The sequence below is a fragment of the Hyperolius riggenbachi genome, chromosome 4, assembly GCF_040937935.1.
Source record: "Hyperolius riggenbachi isolate aHypRig1 chromosome 4, aHypRig1.pri, whole genome shotgun sequence".
Classification (NCBI taxonomy): Eukaryota; Metazoa; Chordata; class Amphibia; order Anura; family Hyperoliidae; genus Hyperolius; species Hyperolius riggenbachi.
In genome coordinates, this window is record NC_090649.1 from 109,079,424 (window position 1) to 109,100,092 (window position 20,669).

At 43.6% G+C, this 20,669-nt stretch overlaps 1 protein-coding gene across 2 annotated transcripts; it reads left to right on the forward strand.

Moving 5' to 3' along the window:
- The first annotated feature begins 874 nt into the window (after positions 1-874).
- Positions 875-17,398, forward strand: LOC137570457 (C-C motif chemokine 5-like). Of its 2 annotated transcripts, none has more exons than XM_068279126.1 (4): positions 875-1,076; positions 10,304-10,418; positions 14,524-14,601; positions 17,105-17,398. In XM_068279126.1, exons 1-4 carry the CDS (start codon positions 1,001-1,003, stop codon positions 17,184-17,186), a joined length of 351 nt encoding a protein of 116 aa, XP_068135227.1. In that variant the 5' UTR covers positions 875-1,000; the 3' UTR covers positions 17,187-17,398. The 2 variants fall into 2 exon arrangements, 1 of the variants encoding a protein (XP_068135227.1); XR_011031052.1 differs by lacking the exon at positions 875-1,076 and adding an exon at positions 1,431-1,509.
- Positions 17,399-20,669: the final 3,271 nt, after the last annotated feature.

A 20,669-nucleotide genomic window follows, 5' to 3' on the forward strand; every position in this document is an offset into this window, starting at 1 on the left:
TGCGCCGTATCAATTATTATGTATAGAGTGCTTGGGGGGCCCCATTGTAAACTTGCATCGGGGCCCAGAGCTCCTTAGCTACGCCACTGCTTCCAGCACCCCCCCCCCCCCCTTCTTATGCCACCACTCTTGACCCTCGGCCAGACACCCAGTCCCAGCATATTATACCAACTCCAACCATGATTTAGGCTCCAAATCCTCGATCCTTCCACCTCACTGCATCCACTACCCTTCTCTCTTCTCCTTCATACTCCTACTCCGGAATAAGCTCCTTGTTCATCTGCCCTGTCCCTTCATTTCTTTTACCAACCCCCCAGAGAGGATCTCTTCTGGGGGTTGGTAAACATTGTGAACATTGTCTGGGCCACCTTCTTTTCTGCTTACCAAAAACCTTACATTAACACGAGTGAATAACAGATGCTACAAACTGGTTAATGCTGCCTCTGTCTTCATGTTTGGAGCTCTCTTGTTCTTTACTTTGTGCCATTTCCTTATACCTGATCCAGCCTGCACTGCTTAAATCCATCATTCCCAGCAACACATTGGCATAGCTCCATCGTTTACCACCAGATTGCCAAAGCTATCTCAGCATGCCACTGTGCAGAGTCTCTCTCCGGCTCTCTCACACACATAATATGTAGGTAGACCTTCCTGATGAGAACTGCATGTCCAGGAACCCTAAATGTGTAAACAGGGGTCACCAGGTCTAGTTTATGGTACTTTCTGAATTTTCCACAGATCTGTGATATGAAGTGTATGGTGTGATAGGGTGTGTGCTTTACAATTATTTTCTCCCTATTTTACATTTTTTGGGAGTGTCTTGGGAATGTGTTGTAATTACAGATTACATATAAATAACGTGATTTCATATTAATCAAATGCCGAAGATGGGAACTCTACAAAAATCCCCTTTAATGATGCACACAGAGGCTCCATACATAAATAGAGAGTGAAACCTTCCAATCATTGCATATCCTGGTCTGTCCTCCCTACCAACCACATGGATCACCTAGCAGTAAAGATATCATTTAGTGCAGCTGTGGTTCTGCTACTGTGCTGTCTGGGGAATGGAAGAGGTAAGTGACCTGCAGTGACTGCCAACTTTTTACATGAGAGAGTGCTTGACATTTGTACGTATGATTCTGGCAGAGTTAATTTGGGTGCAGGGAGAAGCTGAAAGACGGATCTCCCTGCTCTAGGTAATCTAGAGAAGAGGTTCTCAAACTAAGGCCCGTGGGTCAAATGCAGCCCTCTGAGGCGTTTTTACCGGCAAACACACACAAAATGTATTATTTACAGAGGCGGCCTGCTTCACCTTTGAATATCGTCAGCCTGCATGTAGAATAGCAGTGTTGGCACCACCCATCCACAAAGAAGCCAGCGAGCAGTCATTTGCTTGCTTCCAATCCAATTCCACATCAAGTGACACTACTATCCAATTGGACGGTCATGTTGTCACCCGGGTATGCTTCACTGTCTGGCACGCAAAGACTTCATCGAGCGCTGGAGGTGGGAACGACTTTTGAAAATATGTATTTTGAACATTGATTGCTTTGCACGAGGGATTGTATTTCAGGCTGCTGGTTACCAGGTGGAGGGGAAGACTTGTAACAAGTATAATCACATGTATTTTGGTCAGTGCTGTGCAGGAATGTTATGTTTAGTTTGCGTAGGGGAAATGGAGAGTTGTGCTGTATATTTTGCTACAGTAATTTTTTGTGTATGGGTAAGATTGTGCTGCAGGCTTTTGCAGGCCATTGGGTGATATTATGGCTCACATATGACTTGCTATGTTAGGGTCACGATATCTGCACTTGCTGAGTTGGGGGGCATACTATCTGCTCTGGTTAAAAAGGAGACATGAGGGCTGCACATGTTAAAAGGTGCTGTCAACAATATCTAGGTTGAATGTAATGTTGTTCTAGCTCATTTTATGTATACTCCGTCCAAACAGTATGTTGACCCAGCCCTTGACCAAAAAACGTTTGGGGACCCCTGATCTAGAGGAATATGCCGGTAACAAATATATTCCCCTACTGGTTACCTAATATGTCCTTTTGGACACGTAATCCATGGCCCAGCTATTGCTGCAATCCGAATTACAGTAATTTACAAAAATTCCCCCTGCACTGCCATAGCCATAATTAACATCATGGACTATAGTGGCGTCCAAATCAGAAACTGCACAGCGCTGAGCAGGCACCAGAGCGAACTGACTCACTTCGCATCCCTCCTGAAAGAGGAAATAAAACATTCAATTATCCCGTGTTTTTTATGAAAAAACGATTGTATCGAAACATTTTAGGTTTTAATTTTTTTTAATTGAGAAATGTGATCGAATCTGCCATATTTATTTTCTTATATTTGTCGATCGGACTTGGTAGAAAATTCTGATTAATGTTTCAGAAAATTGAATGATGTAGTATAGATTGTACATTTATTGATTTATAAACCCAAGCATTTTTTTCCGATTTTTCAATAATTTTTTTCAGAATTAGGAAAAACTGAACACACATGTGTGATACATTGGTTATCAGTAATCGGAAAAAGTTCGTAATTCTCAAGAAAAAAAAATATAAAATTTGTATTGTGTGTGGTCACCTTAAAGGGAATGTCCGAGCTCTTAAAAAAAAAAAAAAAAAACATCTACTTACCTGGGGCTTACTCTAGCCCCTGGCAGCCGACATGTCGCATGCCGCAGCGCCATTCTCAGCCGCCAGCCCGGGTTCCCCACCGGTGCAGAATCCGACCTCGCCAGGCTGTCCTCTACTGCGCCTGCGCGAACGCCGCTGTCAATCATGTCCACCTAGTCTACAGTGTACTGTGCAGGTGCAGAACTAGTGCACATGCGCAGTACACTCCATACAATGTGGACTTGACTGACAGTGTCACTCACGCAGACGCAGTAGAGGATGACCTTGTGAGGTCGGCCTAAGCACCGGCGGGGAACCCGGGCCAGCGGCTGAGAGTGGAGCAGACATGTCGGCTGCAAGGGGCTGGAGGAAGTCTTGGATAAGTAGATATTTTTTTAAAGTGCTCGGACATTCCCTTTAAAACTGACCTTTGTTTGGATTAGTGTACAGTAGCATAAAGCCAACATATTTTGACAACTGCTGTCCAGATGCATGTTTTGAATCTCCCACTCTAGTCAATGGATTTTCAGTGGATGTTCTCTCCACTGTGAAGGTCACTAGTAGCTGGGAAGATTAAGATGACCAAGGGCCGAATAACTGTGTATAAGTATATGGTATAGCAGCTAATGGAATGGGTTCTTATAACACTGGATTAAATTATGGCAGAAATATTGTATTTTACTGCTTACATTCAATTTTCATGTCATCATGCCTACAGCTCTTACATAGATATATCGATTAAACGTGCTACGGATGATGTCGGCACTATATAAATAATAATAATAATAATGAGCCAGCAGGAGGAGAATGACAAACCACATAATATGCCTCTTCATATATAGACACACTGAACCAGCGGCCAATGTGGCCAACCAGATTTCAAGTGCCCAGCAGTGTTGCTGGTAGGGCTGTGGGGTTGCCTTATACCCCGGACACGCGGTCGGGTCCATTAGACGCTGGATCCAGTGGGTCTGTTTATGAAAGGGGGATTGTGTGGTTTGCCATTCTCCTCCCACTTGCTCTTTGAATATCATTAGAAGAGGCTCCTATTACTGGACATGAGCAATTGGAATCTTTTTCCCTTTATATATAGATTTAATAATGCATGTGACACAAAAATACGGATATGGGAGACTAGGGAATCTGGTTGGGAAGTGGTCTCGAAATTCAGGGGGAGGATAGTTTGGGGAAAGAATATGTTCCTGTGCCTGTGAAGTTTTGGTGTGGATGGAATGTAGTAGTGGCCTGATGGGAGAAGATTAAGGTGGTGATTGCTGGGGTGAGAGGGGTCATTCGTTATCCTATTGGCCCTGGTTCTCAATCTAGGTTTGAAGGCGGTCCAGTGATGGAAGGTATGTTCCAATGATCCTCTCTGCTGTGCTGATGACCCTCTGTAGTTTGTACCTGTTGCTTATGGAGGTTTCTGCATACCTACGATGGAGGAGCTGCAGATTGAATCAATGGTGGTGGAGTATGTACCTGTGATACTGAGACTACAAGGCACCTAAACATAGCACCAGCACCTTTACCTTTTATTTGCTGTTTAGAACCTACTAGCAAACTCTGATCTGATATTTTCGCAAGAAACATAAACAAAGTAATGGTCAGGAGTCAGGACTATCTGTCCTTAAAGGGGCTTAATGCCAATATCCAGGCCCGGATTTACCTCACAGGAGCCTATAGGCACAGATGTCCTGGCACCTTACACTTTGCCGTCCAGGAACCCACAGAACAACCTCGCTGAACTGCATCATTAGTGTGCTCACTGTTCCAGCTGTCACTTCTCCATAACTTCCCTTACCCATCATAGGTAGCTACAAGTGCTCCTTAGTATTAGGTAGCCTAAAGTAACCTCAATATTAAGTAGCTTGAGATGTCCCCAAGTATTAGGTAGCCAGAGGTATCCTCAGTATTAAGTAGCTAGAGGTGCCCCTGACTGAAGGGAGATCTGATCAGTGGAATACCAAGAGCAGGGTGAGCAACCTCGTCATTTATGCTCTGCTTGGGCCTCTGCATAAGTAAGGTGTCATGATCGCTTCTGCAGCATGTACTGCCAGCTGCAGAGGTATTGCAGCCAAGCAGTTCTGATTCCTTTACATGCATTTGCTAACATAGTTCTGCATGCATTGCTTGTGATAGTCTGTCAGCTAGGGAATGGTAGTCAAGCCAGCTCAGGATTGACTGATTACCATTCACCTGTGTGGAGATTTGCATCTCTGCTCTCATTGGATGACCTCAGTTTAAAGGGTTGTTTCCTGCAATCGTGCTCCGCCCGTCATAGTTTCAGTCTCAGCCTGTTACTCTGGGCCCCTGTTCCTGGTTCTCGTGTTATCCCGTGTGGACGGCACTGACTCCTGCGTAGGAGTCAGTGAGTCCTTCTAGTCCTGTTCTTGTTTATCAGTATTTGTTACTTTGCTAGTCATCGCCAATATATACGCATACTAGCGTGTTTGTTATTTTCCTTGTATTCGTGTTACATTAATACATCGGTGCCGCTGATATATCCGCACTCTAACTGTTGATATCCTGTGTTCAGTCAGTCAGTTTCAGCACGTTTTGGTAGGTTGCGCTTATCGTGATCACCCGTGCTTAGCTAGCTCAGTCCTGTTTTTGCGAAGTAGGCCATCGCTGCGTTCGTGATTGGCTACCTCGTTTCAGTCTGTCCTGTTTATGGGCGCTTGTTGTCACTGAGTTCAGTGACTAGTTTAGCAAGCGTTCATTCTGTCAGCCTCTGCCCTCCTAGTCCTGTCCTTGCGAGGTAGCCATTGCTGCGGTTGCTATTGGCTACCTCACTCCACTCTGTCCTGTATCTGTCTTAATGTTTGTTATTGCAGGAGCAGCGCAACATCGCACTGCGCTGCCATTGCGTATTATCGGAAGTCCAGATCTGCAGTCGTTCTGGGCAGCCTGTGTAGTGTCTTCCATTATCCAGCTCTTAGCCTTGTTGTGCTGGGTGATCAGTCAGTATGCCCCCCCAGCATTACATAAGGAGGGAGGGAGGCGTTCGGGAAGGGGAGTGACCGGCCTTTCCATCATCAGGCGCCTGTAGGCATGTGCCTACAGTGCCTTATGGTAAATCCGGCCCTGCCGATATCAATGGTTTAGGCAAGTCAGGGGGCTATTTGGTTAGGATGGTGGGGTAGTGTTCGTTTTTTGGTCAGTTTAAATGTAGGTTAGGGTCATGGTAGGGTTAACGGTTAGTGGAAAGTATCAGGTTAGGTTAGGTGAAACTATAGATTGAAGCACAGGTCAGGATTAGGTACCATTTAAAGATTGAAGATAAGAACAAAGCTTAAGCTCAACACAAACCATACAATTTTGGTTGTACAGATTTACCAAATATATGTAGTATAAGGGCCAACAGATTGAAAATACCTTGAATGATTGATTGGATAAGCTCTTATACTACATGAAAGTGGTAAGATTGAACAACCAAGATTGTATGGTGTGTGTTGAGCCTTAGATAGTTGGAGCTACTTGAGACAGAAGAGGCTTTCCGCACATACTTTTAGTTACATTTGTCAGAGAAAGCAGTAAGGAAAGGGTTCTAGTTGGACACAATAGATGGAGGGATTAGAGTTCAGCAAGCCCTATTAGGAAAGTTTAGAGTTAGGCAAGATAGCAGGGTCATGGGAGGAGAGGTTACACCACTATTTGTGAATAGCAGGGCTACACAATTTACCCCAGTATCCTGCACCAAGTTACATAGCACCAAAAATAAATATACTACTCAGCTCCACTTTTCCTCACTGGCCAACAGAAATGCACCTGGATAGGCACACATCAGAGGGTGGGATTCATTTTAAGCTTGATTTTCAAGTCAAAATTACAGTGCATGAAGAAAGAAGATTGCAAGGAGGTGCTGGATACCTAGAAGACACAGACACCAAATACAGGCACAGCTCACTTCAATTTTGTAAAACGCACCAAGTTTTCTTTGATGTGAAATTCCACCTTTGCTGAGGAAAAAAAAAAATCTAACAATCTCTTCAGTTCATTTCTGCAAATTCTGAATACTCATGCTGCAAGAGGAAATACCTGACCTGTGAGGACTAAAACACAGAGTACAAATCCTAGTATGATTTATAAATTATCGTAGTTGTTGCCGCCAAAACAAAAAATGGAAAGGTACCGTGTATTTTTAATAAAATTAAAATTGAAACATGTTTGTGCAGTGCTGATACGTGTTTATTCCTATTTTTTTTCATAAGACTTGCTCCTCTAAAAAGTTGAGTAGATGACACAAGCTATAAAAAATAATTATATATACTAATCATGATGCATTTTAATAAAAGCTATGACAGCATATGCTTACCTGCTTCTGTCTGTCATTCACTGTCATAGATTCAATAAGGCAGTAATAATAAAGAAATGAGTTACAGGGTGGTGCACAAACTTGCCCCGTAAGGGCTTGCAACACGCATTTCTTTGCAAAGGAAATTCCCACTGATGGACCAGCAAATGGCCTTGCAGAAGAAGTCTGTACATCTCTGTAAGATGTTTATGAAACTAACTGAACCGATGATGGTAATATTGATGATTATTTTGGTGCAGTGGTGCTAGTGATGATGAAACATGCCTGTGACTGTTTTTGGAGACAGTGATGATTATGATGATGAAATCCATGATAAAACGCACATTTTTCCCAAACTGCATTGAAGTCAATAGTGCCTTTTTTTTTTTTTTTTAGCAATTAATAGCAAATCCCATATACATTCTAGAATTACCCAATTTGCTAAGTATGTTAACCACCCTGGCGTTCTGATTAAATCGCCAGGGTGGCTGCGGGAGGGTTTTTTTAAAATAAAAAAAAAACTATTTCATGCAGCCAACTGAAAGTTGGCTGCATGAAAGCCCACTAGAGGGCGCTCCGGAGGCGATCTTCCGATCGCCTCCGGCGGCAAGAAATAACACGGAAGGCCGCAATGAGCGGCCCTCCGTGTTTCGCTTCCCTCGTCGCCATGGCGACGAGCGGAGTGACGTCATGGACGTCAGCCGACGTCCTGACGTCAGCCGCCTCCGATCCAGCCCTTAGCGCTGGCCGGAACTGTTTGTTCCGGCTACGCTGGGCTCGGGCGGCTGGGGGGACCCTCTTTCGCCACTGCACGCGGCGGATCGCCGCGCTGCAGCGGCGATCAGGCAGCACACGCGGCTGGCAAAGTGCCGGCTGCGTGTGCTGCTTTTTATTTGGTGGAAATCGGCCCAGCAGGGCCTGAGCGGCAGCCTCTGGCGGTGTTGGACGAGCTGAGCTCGTCCAGACCGCTCAGCAGGTTAAAGAAAACCTGAGATGATGAAACAAGTACCTGCATTTATAATTACCTGGGGCTGCCTCCAGTTCCCAGTAAACCCTGGGCTCCCTCCCTAACCTCCTAGGTTGCTTCTTACTCCTGCAGTCAGCAGCATGTGCAGATCTGGATTCAAGCGTCCTTGGTTCCTCTCCGATGGCCAGGAGCATTAGCATGCAGCAACAAGGTGCGATCAGGGGGCGTGCACAGCTGGGACCACACATGTGCAGTGGAGAGTGATTAGGCCAGTCAGGAAATTTACTGGGCCACATTGTGGGAAAGCAAAGCGGCCCAGAAGGACGACGAGGGAGCCCTTGACACACAGAGGGCTGGAGGAAGCCCCAGATAAGTATAAAGGCTTGTATCTGTTTCATCATATCAGGTATACTTTAAGGAGAATAGTGAGAAAAAGGGGAGGGGGGTTCAAAAAGACCTTTCTAGTTTTTGAGAAAATCTATTTTAAAGTTACAATAGGAAAAAAGTTTTTTAAATGCAGTTAAATAAAAGATAAATGTATTTACTCATTGGTAGTGAAAATTTACATATATTCCCAAAAAACAGCAGTGGATTTCCTGCCGGTGTTCCCTTTAGGTCAGTAGGCAGTTTCTGAGTACTGACTCAGGAACCTCGGTGCAAAGTGGCAGTGCATTTGCCGCATACTCAGTGCTTCTAGCATGTATGAGGCCTTCGCTATTAACCGCTATAGTGGGCGGTATTCTTCAACGCAATGTCGCTGAACTTGTGCTCTGGAATCACGTTTTTCGGGTTGGCAAAGTTCATATTTGAACAACTTTTTGGGGGTCAAATATAAGGGCAAACTGATTTGGAAAGCCAACTAATTATAACAATGACGATAATGACATAAATAATGTCTAGAATCACACGTCTCAATATTTATTCGTTTGTGATTGAAGAAGTATTTGAATATTTTCCCCTCGCCATGGAGAATAAATATGGCAGCAGTGTTGAATATAAATAGCGTAGAATATGAATTTGAACAGATTCATTGCGATGATTATTCTTTTTTTCTTGATCTATATCACCTTAATGGTACTTGTTTATTATCTCAAATACAAGAAGGGCTAATTAATGAGAAACAGTTAGGCAGAGAAATAATTATATAAACAGGAGGGGATGGATATATCATGATTCAGCAAACATGAAATTCTCATGAATTATCTAATCTTACTTATGTGTGTTTTGACCTGAAAATTAGATCCCTTGCATTTTGCAGAATGCTACAGCACTGCGATTCACATGTGAAAAGTGGTGCTGTTTTTACAGTAGCACAATACATTTCTTCCAAGCTGCAATAGCCAGCCTGCTGCATTGTTGGTGCATTCACTTCTACACTTTGTAAAGGAGCACAGGAAAATCGCTTAGCAATTGCACCGCTATGCAATTTTCCCTGCGATTCAGCAATTCAAACTAAGTTTGTATTTTTGCACCAAGTTTTTTTCTCCATCCCATCAGAAATCACAAGCGATTGCATTTCCTACTTGAAAAGAGCCCTAAACTTGAAATCTCTCTGGAATCAGCCAAGCCCACCACTTCCGCCGCTGTGTGTGTGTGTGTTTATGTATGTAATGTATATTGCCTGTAATGTGCGTTTACACATTACCTGTATTGTGTCGCAGTGCCTGTCTTCTGCCTTTCTTCAATTAGCCGCATACATGCTGCTGGTGTGGCGCATGTATCATTCCACTCGCTGGCGTGCTATGCGCCACCAGTGTGTATGCGGCTAATACAAGAGCGGCAGAGGATGGGCGGGCACCGCAACACAGGACAGGTAATGTATAAACGCACATTACAGCACATATACATTGTGGGAACAGCGCCGGGGGTTTTGTTGCGTTTGTCAGCCATCTTAATAACCGTATCCGTTACTACCGAGCAAGTCCGCCTGACATGTTGTAGCATGTATGACCGAATAATGCGATCTTTTTCGGCAAAAAATTGGTCACATTGTTAATGAGGCATGCACTTGGCTGCACCGATTTTCATCCGATTCCAGTTATAATAATCGGATCGGATGGTCGATTGACCACCAAGTCGTCTCATGTATGGCCACCTTAAGTCATGATTTATCTTTCCTAATCTGTCTTAAAACATTATTTATTTTGCCTTATCTGTCCTAACTCAGGATTTATATCAGCATTTTTGACTTAATTCATGATTTATTTCTCCTTATCTGACTTGACTCATGATTTATCTCTCCTTATCTATAAGATCTGTTGTAAGATAAAGAAAAAAACATTGTAAATTAATCCCAAGGAAAACAAAATTGTAAGTCAGTAGAGATAAATCATGAGGAAAGATTATTCCTGAAATAAGTTTGTCAATTCACCCCAAAGTTATACTCATCATCTTATTTGCTTTATACAGGTTCAGAGCCAATTCACTGCTGCCATTCATACTCCCCCAGACCCATACCAGCGCAACACCTTAAGCACTATGTCGTCCAGGATAGCAACGGGCTGTGTGACATTGATGCCATCATGTAAGTGCCATTCTGTCACAGAATTATGAGCTTTCTTGTCTCACGCAAGCCTGCGCAACAGCAATGCTAAAACTATGATTCAATAAAAAAAATACTGTATAAAGATTGCAATCTATAACATGTAAGAATCTATACGTTGGTTGCTTTTGGCAACAGCACAACGCGCCTTTTGCTCCGGCACCAGCAACTCATTAGAGCTGCAACTCACAGTGACAGCATACAGGAGATAGAGCGGAGACAGCCACCTTCACTTTTCAAGGGGTTTATTAAGCAATCAGGCATCCTGTGTTACATGTTGATTTCTTCAGAGTATAAATAGTCTTTCCTATGTCCTATGTACATCACATATATTTACAGCATACAGACAGGAAGCTAGTATTCTAACTAGGAAGTGTAGAGAGCAGGATAGCATACAGCAGACGAAGCAGAAGTACAGTAGTCTCTGCCATCCTGTCTCTCTATTTTACATGAACATCAAAGAGTTAAATTCTGACATCACCTGAGCCATACCCCCAAGCCTACAATTGGGCATGTGACCCACCTCATCATCTAATATACCAGTGCTTCATAACCTAGTTGCGAAGAATGCAATGACCGTTTCGTCGTCTAACTGTCGGTACATGTAGACCTGATAACCCATTATGTGTCCTTCTAGAGGAACATAGAAGGTACTAAAGTCTTTACTAGACTTTAGTACCTGAGGCTAGAATACAAGTATACTTACATTCTAACATAACATACAGTCAGCAAAGGACAAAAAGACAGCACAGAACTATGGAAAAGAGGTGGCATCATTCAGCCTGTTCCTCTTATCCAGTTCTCCATGCCTAATTAAAGAAAAACGGTAACCAAGCATTGGACTTCAACCCATTTAGTAGCTGATACCCCCTTTTCCATGAAAAATCTTAAACTTTTCTCAAATAGATCATCGGTGGGGTGGGGGGGCTGTATGGCTAATATTGTAGTGAAACTCCTCCCACAGTGTGATGTCAGGACCTAGGTCTTGACAGTTTCGTGTCTGTGATCCATGTTGCATTGCTGTTTCCAACTGTCAAGCAACCAGTATCTCCCTTCTGTGCATATGTATGGTGTATGTATAGAAAACAACCTTTTTGCCTATCACAAATTTAGTGTGTGTGGATATAAATAATGGAAGTTGGTGCTGACTACTTTTTTCATGTCTGCCAGAAGTAAAGATGATTATGCGCAGGATCATTGTGGAACAACCAATATGAACAAATTACATGGTGAATATTAATCACTTGCTTCAAAATGATGATTTTTTTTTGCAGGCTTTAACATCCTAAAACCGGGAAAAATCATGCTGCAGCAGCCCCTGCTCTTACCTCCCTGGGATCCAGCACTGCAGTTCTCCCTCTGTCCTCCGGTTGGTGCTGTAACCCTATAGTGAGATCAACGGCTGTTGTCACGACGATAGTCGACAGTCTCATCAGGGGGATGCAGGGCCTCTGTAGACAGGAAGGAAAAGGGCCGCCGGTGTCTGGATCCCAGAGGAGGTGATAAAACGCCTGCTGAGCGCTATGCTCTGCACAAGGCTCCCAGAGGCTACCACAAGTCACGCTCGGGGTTACTGCTCCTGGCTGCTTTTTTTCACCCCGAGCCTGACTCGTGGATACCGCCTGTGAGGATAAGCTAAAACAGCAGGATTGATTTTTTTAAAATATTTTTTTTAACTATCGGCCCTTACGCTTCCTTCTACTTCCTTTCTCTTAAGTATCACTAATTTTTAGTTTTATTTTTATCTATATTTTTCAATAATTGGCCTTTAACCACCTTACAACTACCTAACGCCAATTGGCGGTCGCAAGGTGGCTCCCAAGGACCGCCCAACGCCAATTAGTGTCAAGTCCTGGGGGGAGTGTTTTGCAGGGGATCGAGCGTGCCGATGCACGAGCATCCCAGCTTGAGTGACAGAGCTCTGCTCCGTCAACAGTCTGCCAGTGGCGATCACCGCTAGCAGACTGAATAGAAAAGAAACGGCCATTTGTTTTCCTTGTACAGCGCTACGCTCTAATGCAACGCTGTACTGGGGACAGCCATGCCACTCGGCTGTCACCTGAAGAGGTTCTGAACACAATCCTTTTTCATAGGCTAATGCCTATGAGAGAGGATCGCTCTGATTGGCCATCAGGAGGAGGGAGGGATGGGGGGAAAAATAAAAAAAAAGATAGTTACATTTATAAAAAAAAAAATAATTAACAAATCCTAACTAATAATTAGCAAGTGTCCCTGCGTCCTGTCTGTGTGTCAGTGCTTTTGCGCTACTGCGCATGTCACAGCCGTTGGGACAGGACGGAGGACAGGCTAGAAGGTGGGTGGGCCGGTCAGGCGAGCGGATGGGTGCGCGCGCATGCGCACTGATTGGTGGCAGTGGCGGCGGAAGGTCCGAGACCTAGAGCCCGTTTTTAAACCGGCTTAGGTCAACTAGTACATTAATAAAAACAAAATACTGATGCCACCAGCAAGTTGTATGGCTCTGCAGCACACAGTTAAAGCTGCAGAGCACTAAATTGTAAAAAATAGCATGGTCACTGAGGGGGAGGGGGGGGGGGGACTGTGGCCCTTAAGTGGTTAAGCTAGGTTAGGCAGGGGTCACACTTGAGTTTTCGGTCCAAGATACTTAAAGAGACTCTGAAGTCTCGTAAAAATCATATTTTTATTTAAAAAAATGTGTTTAACATGACTGCCCTACCTAAACTGCCGCATCCCTGCCGCTGTAATCTAACTAAATCCCCCCTAACTCCCCGGGGGGCAATCCGGGCAGTGCTTCCGTGAGAGGCAGAGCTATGAGCCCCAGCTCTGCCTTTAAGCGCGTCTATCAGCCCGGATCGCCGCCTCTCCCCCGCCCCTCTCAGTCTTCCTTCACTGAGAGGGGCGGTGGAGAGGCGGAGATACGCAGCTGATAGACGCGTAAGGAGGCAGAGCTGCAGCTCATAGCTCTGCCTCCTCTATCAGCAAAATCCACGACCAAGAAAGTCGTGTATTTTGCGGGGAGAGGGAGGTGGGAGTTAGGGGGGATTTAGTTAGATTTCATCGGTGGGGATGCGGCGGTTTAGGTAGGGCTATGATGATAAACACATTTTTTAAATAAAAACATGATTTTTACGAGACTTCAGTGTCTCTTTAAAGTTTCTTTATGTCACATACACTATTGTACAGTTCTGATACAGTTCTGTATAATGTCTGAAGAATAAACTTAAAGTTTCAAAAGCTTGCAATAAACCATGTACAGTTAGTCATTAAAGGAATCACCGGAATCAACATTTCTTGGTTTGATGTCTGCATTTCTCCTCCTTGACTAACACTGAACCACACTTTACTTGCTTCAGTGAAGTATAAATTTGACATGAGAGGGATATGGAGTCTGACATTTATTTCCTTTTAAACAGTGCACATTGCCCGGCTGTCCTGCTGATCCTCTGCCATAAATACTTTTAATACATAGACCCTGAAGAAGCATGCAGATCAGAAGTTTGTCTTACCTTTGACTACATTTGCTGCATGCTTGTTTCAGGTGTGTGACACCAAACCAAGCACAGGAATCTATGGATGATTTGGTAGCGCTGTGACATTTAAAGGGATACTGATCAGGTTACAAAAAACAGAATTGGTACTTACCTGGGGCTTCCTCCAGCCTACCGTAGGCCACGAGGTCCCCGGGGTTCTCCTGGCTCCTTTCCCGGGCCCACTGGTGGCTCCATTAATTGGATTTCCACCTGAAGTCGCCAGTACAAGACCCCGTCGCGCACGTTACGCGTGTCACGCTGGCCGCTCCGCATCATCACACCAGCTGGTGTAAGAGTCCCGCGCATGCGCGGTTCAGAGTTAGAGATGACGCGTAGCAGCTAGCGTGATGATGCGTAACGTGCACGGCAGTGACTCATACTGGCGACTTCAAGCAGAAGTCGCCAATTAACGGAGCCACAGGCGGGACCGGGATGCCTTGCGACCTATGATGGGCTGGAGGAAGCCTCAAGTAAGTACAAATTCTGTTTTTTGGCACCTGCTCAGTATCCCTTTAATAAATGAGCACATTCTCAGCACTAGAATTCAGCCATTCATGATCACTAACTTGTTCTTACAGCTTCTTTACAAGGAAGTCTCAGGTGGTATGTGCTAACCCCAATGATGGCTGGGTGAAGAAAGCTATGAAGACTCTGAGGTGAGCATTCAGAGATACTGCAACAAGTACACATTGCCTTTATTTCATTCATAAAGCACCCACATATTGTACAGCACACAGTGTATACAGAACCATTCACATTACTCTTAATTGTCTAATACTACCACACTTAAAAAATATACATGTATGGCCAGTGTTGAGTGACAGCTGAAACTCCTGAGTAAACCCACAAATGTGGAATGACCATCCAAAGCACACACAAAAGTGAAACAATTCATTTTGGTCCCAGGGGCACCGTGTAAATTAGGGCACTGCCATAGGTGCCCATACAAATATCGTTTATGGGTGGATCTCCGGTGGCTAAATTTTCACCCATAAATTATGTTTGTATAGGCACCCAAACTTCTGCGGCCTCTCCGGTATTTTCTATTTTGTTGCGGTGGATTTATAGCGGGGGCGGTTAAGGTCATGCATCAGGAAGAGGGTGATTAACAGTGATGCTCAAATCCGAACTTTGGGTGAATCCAGATAGTTCTATCCGGATTTCACCCAGATACCTGTGCGGGGTGGGGGGGTTGTCAATCTTACCTGTCTGACGTCTTCTTTGTTCCGTCCCTCGGCGCCTCCCACGATGCGGTCCAAGCGGCGGTCACGTGATTACAAACACTTCCTCCTTCCGGGTTGAAGGAGGAAGTGTTTGTACTCACGTGACGGGCGTGGACCGCATCGTGGGAGGCGCCGAGGGATGAACGAAGAAGATGTCAGACAGGTAAGATTGACCCTCCTCACCCAGCCTGCCCAGGTTTACTGGGTGATATCCAGATAACAACTATCCTGGTTTGGAGTGGCGTTTCTCTATAACATTGGCCTCGATTCATAAAAAAGTGTTCGGTGATGTAAATCAGTGCGGGGAAACTCCGCGCTCGGTATTTCTGACTCCAGGGTGGGCATTCATAAAATGTTGCTAGTTGCGATAGCTGAGCGGAGATTTCCCGCTGTAGGCAGGCGGTAGGCTGTCGGGAGCCTTGCAGAAACACAGGAGCTGGCTGAGTCCCTCCGTGCGGTGTTCTCTCTGCTGCTGCTTGGGAGGTCTGTCCCATTCACTGCACCGTATTCCGCATGCTTCTCGCCACATCAGAGGGAGCGGTATTCCTCGTTCGCATACCGCTTCCTCTAATCTTTATGAATTGACATTTTGTTACATTTCCGCCTAGAATCACCGCATAAGGCAGTGATTTATCACTCTGCTCCGGAATGTCAGTCCCGCATGCGGAAACAGCCTTTATGAATACACATTTTGTTCAGTGTTCGGTAAAATCGGCTGTTTTCAGCATTTCCGCATGCGGGAATGCTTTATGAATCGAGGCCATTGTCCTGTCCAACCAAGTGTTTAACTAGAAATTTACAACCTACTCTCCTACTCTACTCTGCCTTCGGTGCTTACAGTTCAGTTACAGTTACAGTGCCTGACCAAACTTGTTTTGTTTTGGATTTTGCAGGTAGAGATTTTATTGTTTTTATTGTTTTCTGTCTTTTTGATAGATTTCCCCTCTACACACTTTACTTGTAACAACAACTCATAGTCAGCAAATTCTAAAATGTTATGGTTGCTTGTCACCAGATTAGGAGTTGAGAGTAAATGTCTACTAGGGTTGGTTGCTCCACTGACAACTGAAAAAAGAATGGGCAGCATGGTGGCATAGTGAATAGCACCGGGTCCCCGGTTCAAATCCCAGCAAGGGCACTAAATGCTCAAAGTTTATATGTTCTATCCCTGTCTCCATGGGTTACCTCCTACATACCAAAAACATGCAGATAAGTAAATTGGCTTCCTCCTAGATATTTGACATAAAATCTAGTTAACAGTAATTTAATGTGAGCAAAGCCTGGCACATGTATCACAGATGTAAGCCCATACAGCAAATAAGGGCGCCCAGAAAAGTAATTTTACCAGTATTCAAAAGATGATAGTAAAATATCAGTAAGTAATACCGATATTTTACTAAAGTGAAACATAACCCTATCCTTACATCGAACCCTCCCTCTAGCAATGCTTAACCTTAACCACCCCCACGGCTAACCTTAAACACCACACACCCCACGGCTAACCTTAAAGTCCCCCCCTCCCCCATATTTGCCACTAATTCGCTGAAATAAAACCAATGCAAATAGTGCAGTGAGAGGGAAATTTAGATGCCATTGGTCTCTCGGGCCGCCCACAATGTAGAATATGCCCCAGCCCCCTATATTTTTGACGATACATTTTCCCTTGATGCTGCTATTTGTATAGGCACTTATGGCGGTGCCTAAACTTCCGCCGCTAGCGGGGAAATTTCCAGTTTTGATGTAAGCATGGTTCAGGCAACTGCTTCGTCAGAGGCTGCATTTTCCATAAACACCACAAATTGTCATATTTCAATTATATTTATTTTATTAGTTATTCATTTTGTAGTTTTATAAATAGTATTATATTTATTTTAATGGATTACCGTATATATTCTAAATTGATAACCAGCTGCCATAACTGTTTCTTCTTTTACAGGAAGAAAGTCAATGGTCAGAAGAACAGGAAGAAAGTCAATGGTCAGAAGAAGGAGGATTCGTTTAGGAAAATATCATCATAAAATAAGATTTAATGAAGTGCATAAAGATCTGTTGTTATACATGTCCCATTATTTAGAAAAATGATCAACTTGATCGTTTCCTGCTTTTATTCAGCCTCCATCCTATAGTATGTCATCCTGTTTAATCCAAGCATTCTCCTCACGTACTCCAGACGCTCTCTTTGTTAAATGCACATCTTATTCAATAAAGATATATTGAAACAAGTAAAAAACAGAGCCACCTTCTTTTGTTGCACAGCTACAATAAAGCAGACTGGGTGGAGTTTATAGCGGCAGTTGATGACATCTCACAGCATGCTTCCATGAGGCATAATCATGTGATCGAGGTGAAGCAAACATCTTAAAGTTTGATGTTTATGGTGCGTATGGTATTTACTGTAGTTTTTCTGTATCTGCAAATGTTGATTTTAATATTCTGCTTAAAAAAAAAAAAAACACATACAAACAGATACACTTGTCTATTTCCTGCACGCTACTGTTATGGTGATAAATTTGAATTGAAATCCACAGAAAAGCCAGTTTTTCAATGAAAAAAATGGCAGTCACTTGACCATGGATCTTTTACTCCTTGACCCAAATCTCTTATGACGTGTTTGGCCTAAAGAAAAGAATGAGTAGCCATTATCCTGTAGTGCAGTGCCACCACCATTCTCCCCAATCACAAGCAGCCACAGTAGTCATGTGACTGCAGGCTTTCTATTGAGGAATCAAGATGGTTGTTAAGCTAATGGAAATCTATTTACAAAAACAAAGAAACCAAATACTTACCTGAGGAGAGGGAAGGCTCTGGGTCCAATAGAGCCTTCCCTCTCCTCTTCCGGTGCCCTTGTAATGTCACTTAACTTTGCGGGCTTGTGGCTGCGGCGTCCCGCTGCTCACGCTGCCCTGATAGACCAATCATGGGGACCTCGCTGAGGGGTTTCTTCTCTGGCCGGCCAGACACCAAAGTCCACTTGTATAGTGGATGTCTTCAGACTCCACACTCCCGCTCCAGCGGCTGAATCGACAGGCCTGCAGGACGCATTAGAAGGACGCAGAGGAGGTGGTGAGTGCTGCTATGCAGCGTGGCTTAAATTGAAGGAACTTTTCCAGGAAACTTATGTCCATAGGCTTAAGGAGGAGCGTTGAACTAACCAGTTATGTGAAGTTACCATAGATTGGACAGTCGAATATGATTGGAGGACCTTCCTTTGTAACAATATAATTGGTATATGGTGCACAAGAACTGCTAGTAACATCCGATATCCCTATCCTATATGTTGGAAATTGTCACATAGCCACTATAGCAGATGAATATCTGGCCAGATACATGGTTCCTGTATGGATGGAGTGTGTATGTGAGGAGCGCTCCTAGGTCCAGGCAGGGTATTTTTAGGGGGGAAGTGTTTTTTTTTTATGGAAATATGTGTGTAATTTACAATGTAGTGTATTCTTTATGTATTTTTTTTTTACCACTAGATGTCCCCACACACGTTATGCTGTGTGCTCTGAACAGAGTTCAGGGTACACAGGCAGCGTTTGTTACAGGAATGATCATAGGTTTCTTGCAGAAGCCATGAACCTTCCCATACTGTTTGATTGGCTCAGGGAACACATGTTCCCTGTGGCAATCACAGATGTGTCAGTCTGGGCGGGTGCAAGCAGCGGGAGTGCATGTGTACACATCGGCAAGAAATTCGAGCAATTCATTAAAACATCCTGTTTGTAGCTAACAACTGCAAACAGATCAATTAAATGTGACCACTTTGCAGCAACAGGTTAAGCATTTTATTTTGTTGCTATTACATGACTTTGTATTGGGGAATCAGAATGCTGGAGCTATTTCTGTATTGGTCCTTTACGTATATGCACCTGCAGCATCATAGTAGCATCAAGGTGAACTTTTATGAATATGAGTAGTAAGCCTGTGGGAAAGTACAGTGTAGAAGATCAGAGGGAATTTCTGTCTGATTCATGTCATTCCTGGTTCTTCCCTCATATAATTAGTTGGCAATGGACTGATAGAGGATATATCAGCTCATCCGTGATAACTTTCTCCTCATTACTCTGCTATAAATAGTATGAGAGGAGAAGTGCAGCCAGGAAGGAGGAAGTAATAAGCACTCACTGGGTGAGGTAATGTATCTCTGTGTAAGTAATCCGGCATTACACTCCTGTTTATAAACTTGTAAAAAGTCTGAATGGCAAAGTCCAAGGTGATATAAAATCTCTGGAAAACTAAACAAGTAACATGACAGGCTGAGGTAGTAGATTGCATGTGAACTTCTGCTGCTTACAATATGATGTCCAGGAACATTTCACAACTATGTAATAAACTGGCTTCACAGTCAAATCAAAGTGTAAACAACTGTGTAGGAATCTCTGCTTTCCCCCAACACAGTGAGGTTGTGCAGACTGTCCCTACTAGGGAAATTACACACCATTCAAAAAACTCCTGTGACTGATTGTGCACATCAGCATTATAAAATCTTACTTTAATTGGGTTTGCAATTTGCGCTGGGAGAAAAAAAAACAAAAAGGAAAATATTTGGAATTAATGAATCATGGAAAAATTGCATAGCAGTGCAATTGCTATGCGATTTTCCTGTGCTCTCATACAAAATATAGGAGCTTAAGCGCATTAAAAACGCAGCAGGTCAGCGATTGCAATCAAGAAAAAAATTGCTTCACAAATCATCACATTAATAGAGGTGTTCACTGCGGGTTCCATTAGTTTGACTGTACTTAGCGTTTTTTTGATCCACAAGCAATCGGAATCAGTTCACAAAACCCTAATGGGAAAAAAGGCTGTCTTTCTTTATACAGTGCTGCAGAATATATGTTGGTCCTTTATCAAGGATAATAAAAATAAATGTGATTGCAAGAAATACCAGCATACAGAAAACCTTAAGTCCTTCTGTGGAAGCAGCAACAAGACAAGTGCTAGCCCACTGAGTGCAAGGAGCATGTAGTCAGAACATGTGTGCCGGTGGCACAAGGTATCCAAGTCGGTGTTACAAGCTATAAAGCTATGCACAGTAGGGACGGTCAAAACTAATGAATTCCAAATAGATTCAAATATTCCACATGAAATTCTGAACAAATTTGAATTTTGTAGATTCTGAGTTTCCCTTTCAAAATCGCTAAAATTGCAATTTATTGCAGATTTCTTCACAATAGGTTACAATTTCACCTAGAATTTTCTCTTCTTATAGAATATTTGCATTTTTGCAAAAAATTAACCACTTCCTCTCCCCCGGGACGAGTAACTATGTCCCTGCAAAATGCCATATCTCCATGCAGGGACATAGCTACTATGTCCCTTCCCGCTCGAAACCCCCTGACTACCCTGAAGCACCGTTCCCTTTCATTGACCTAAGTCCCTGTATGAATGACCGAAGCCGTCTACTAGATGGCGGCGCCATTCATAAAAGCCGATACTTACACTTTCACATTTAGAATAAAATAATTATTAGCAAATAGTACCCCCCAAAGAAGGCCTAA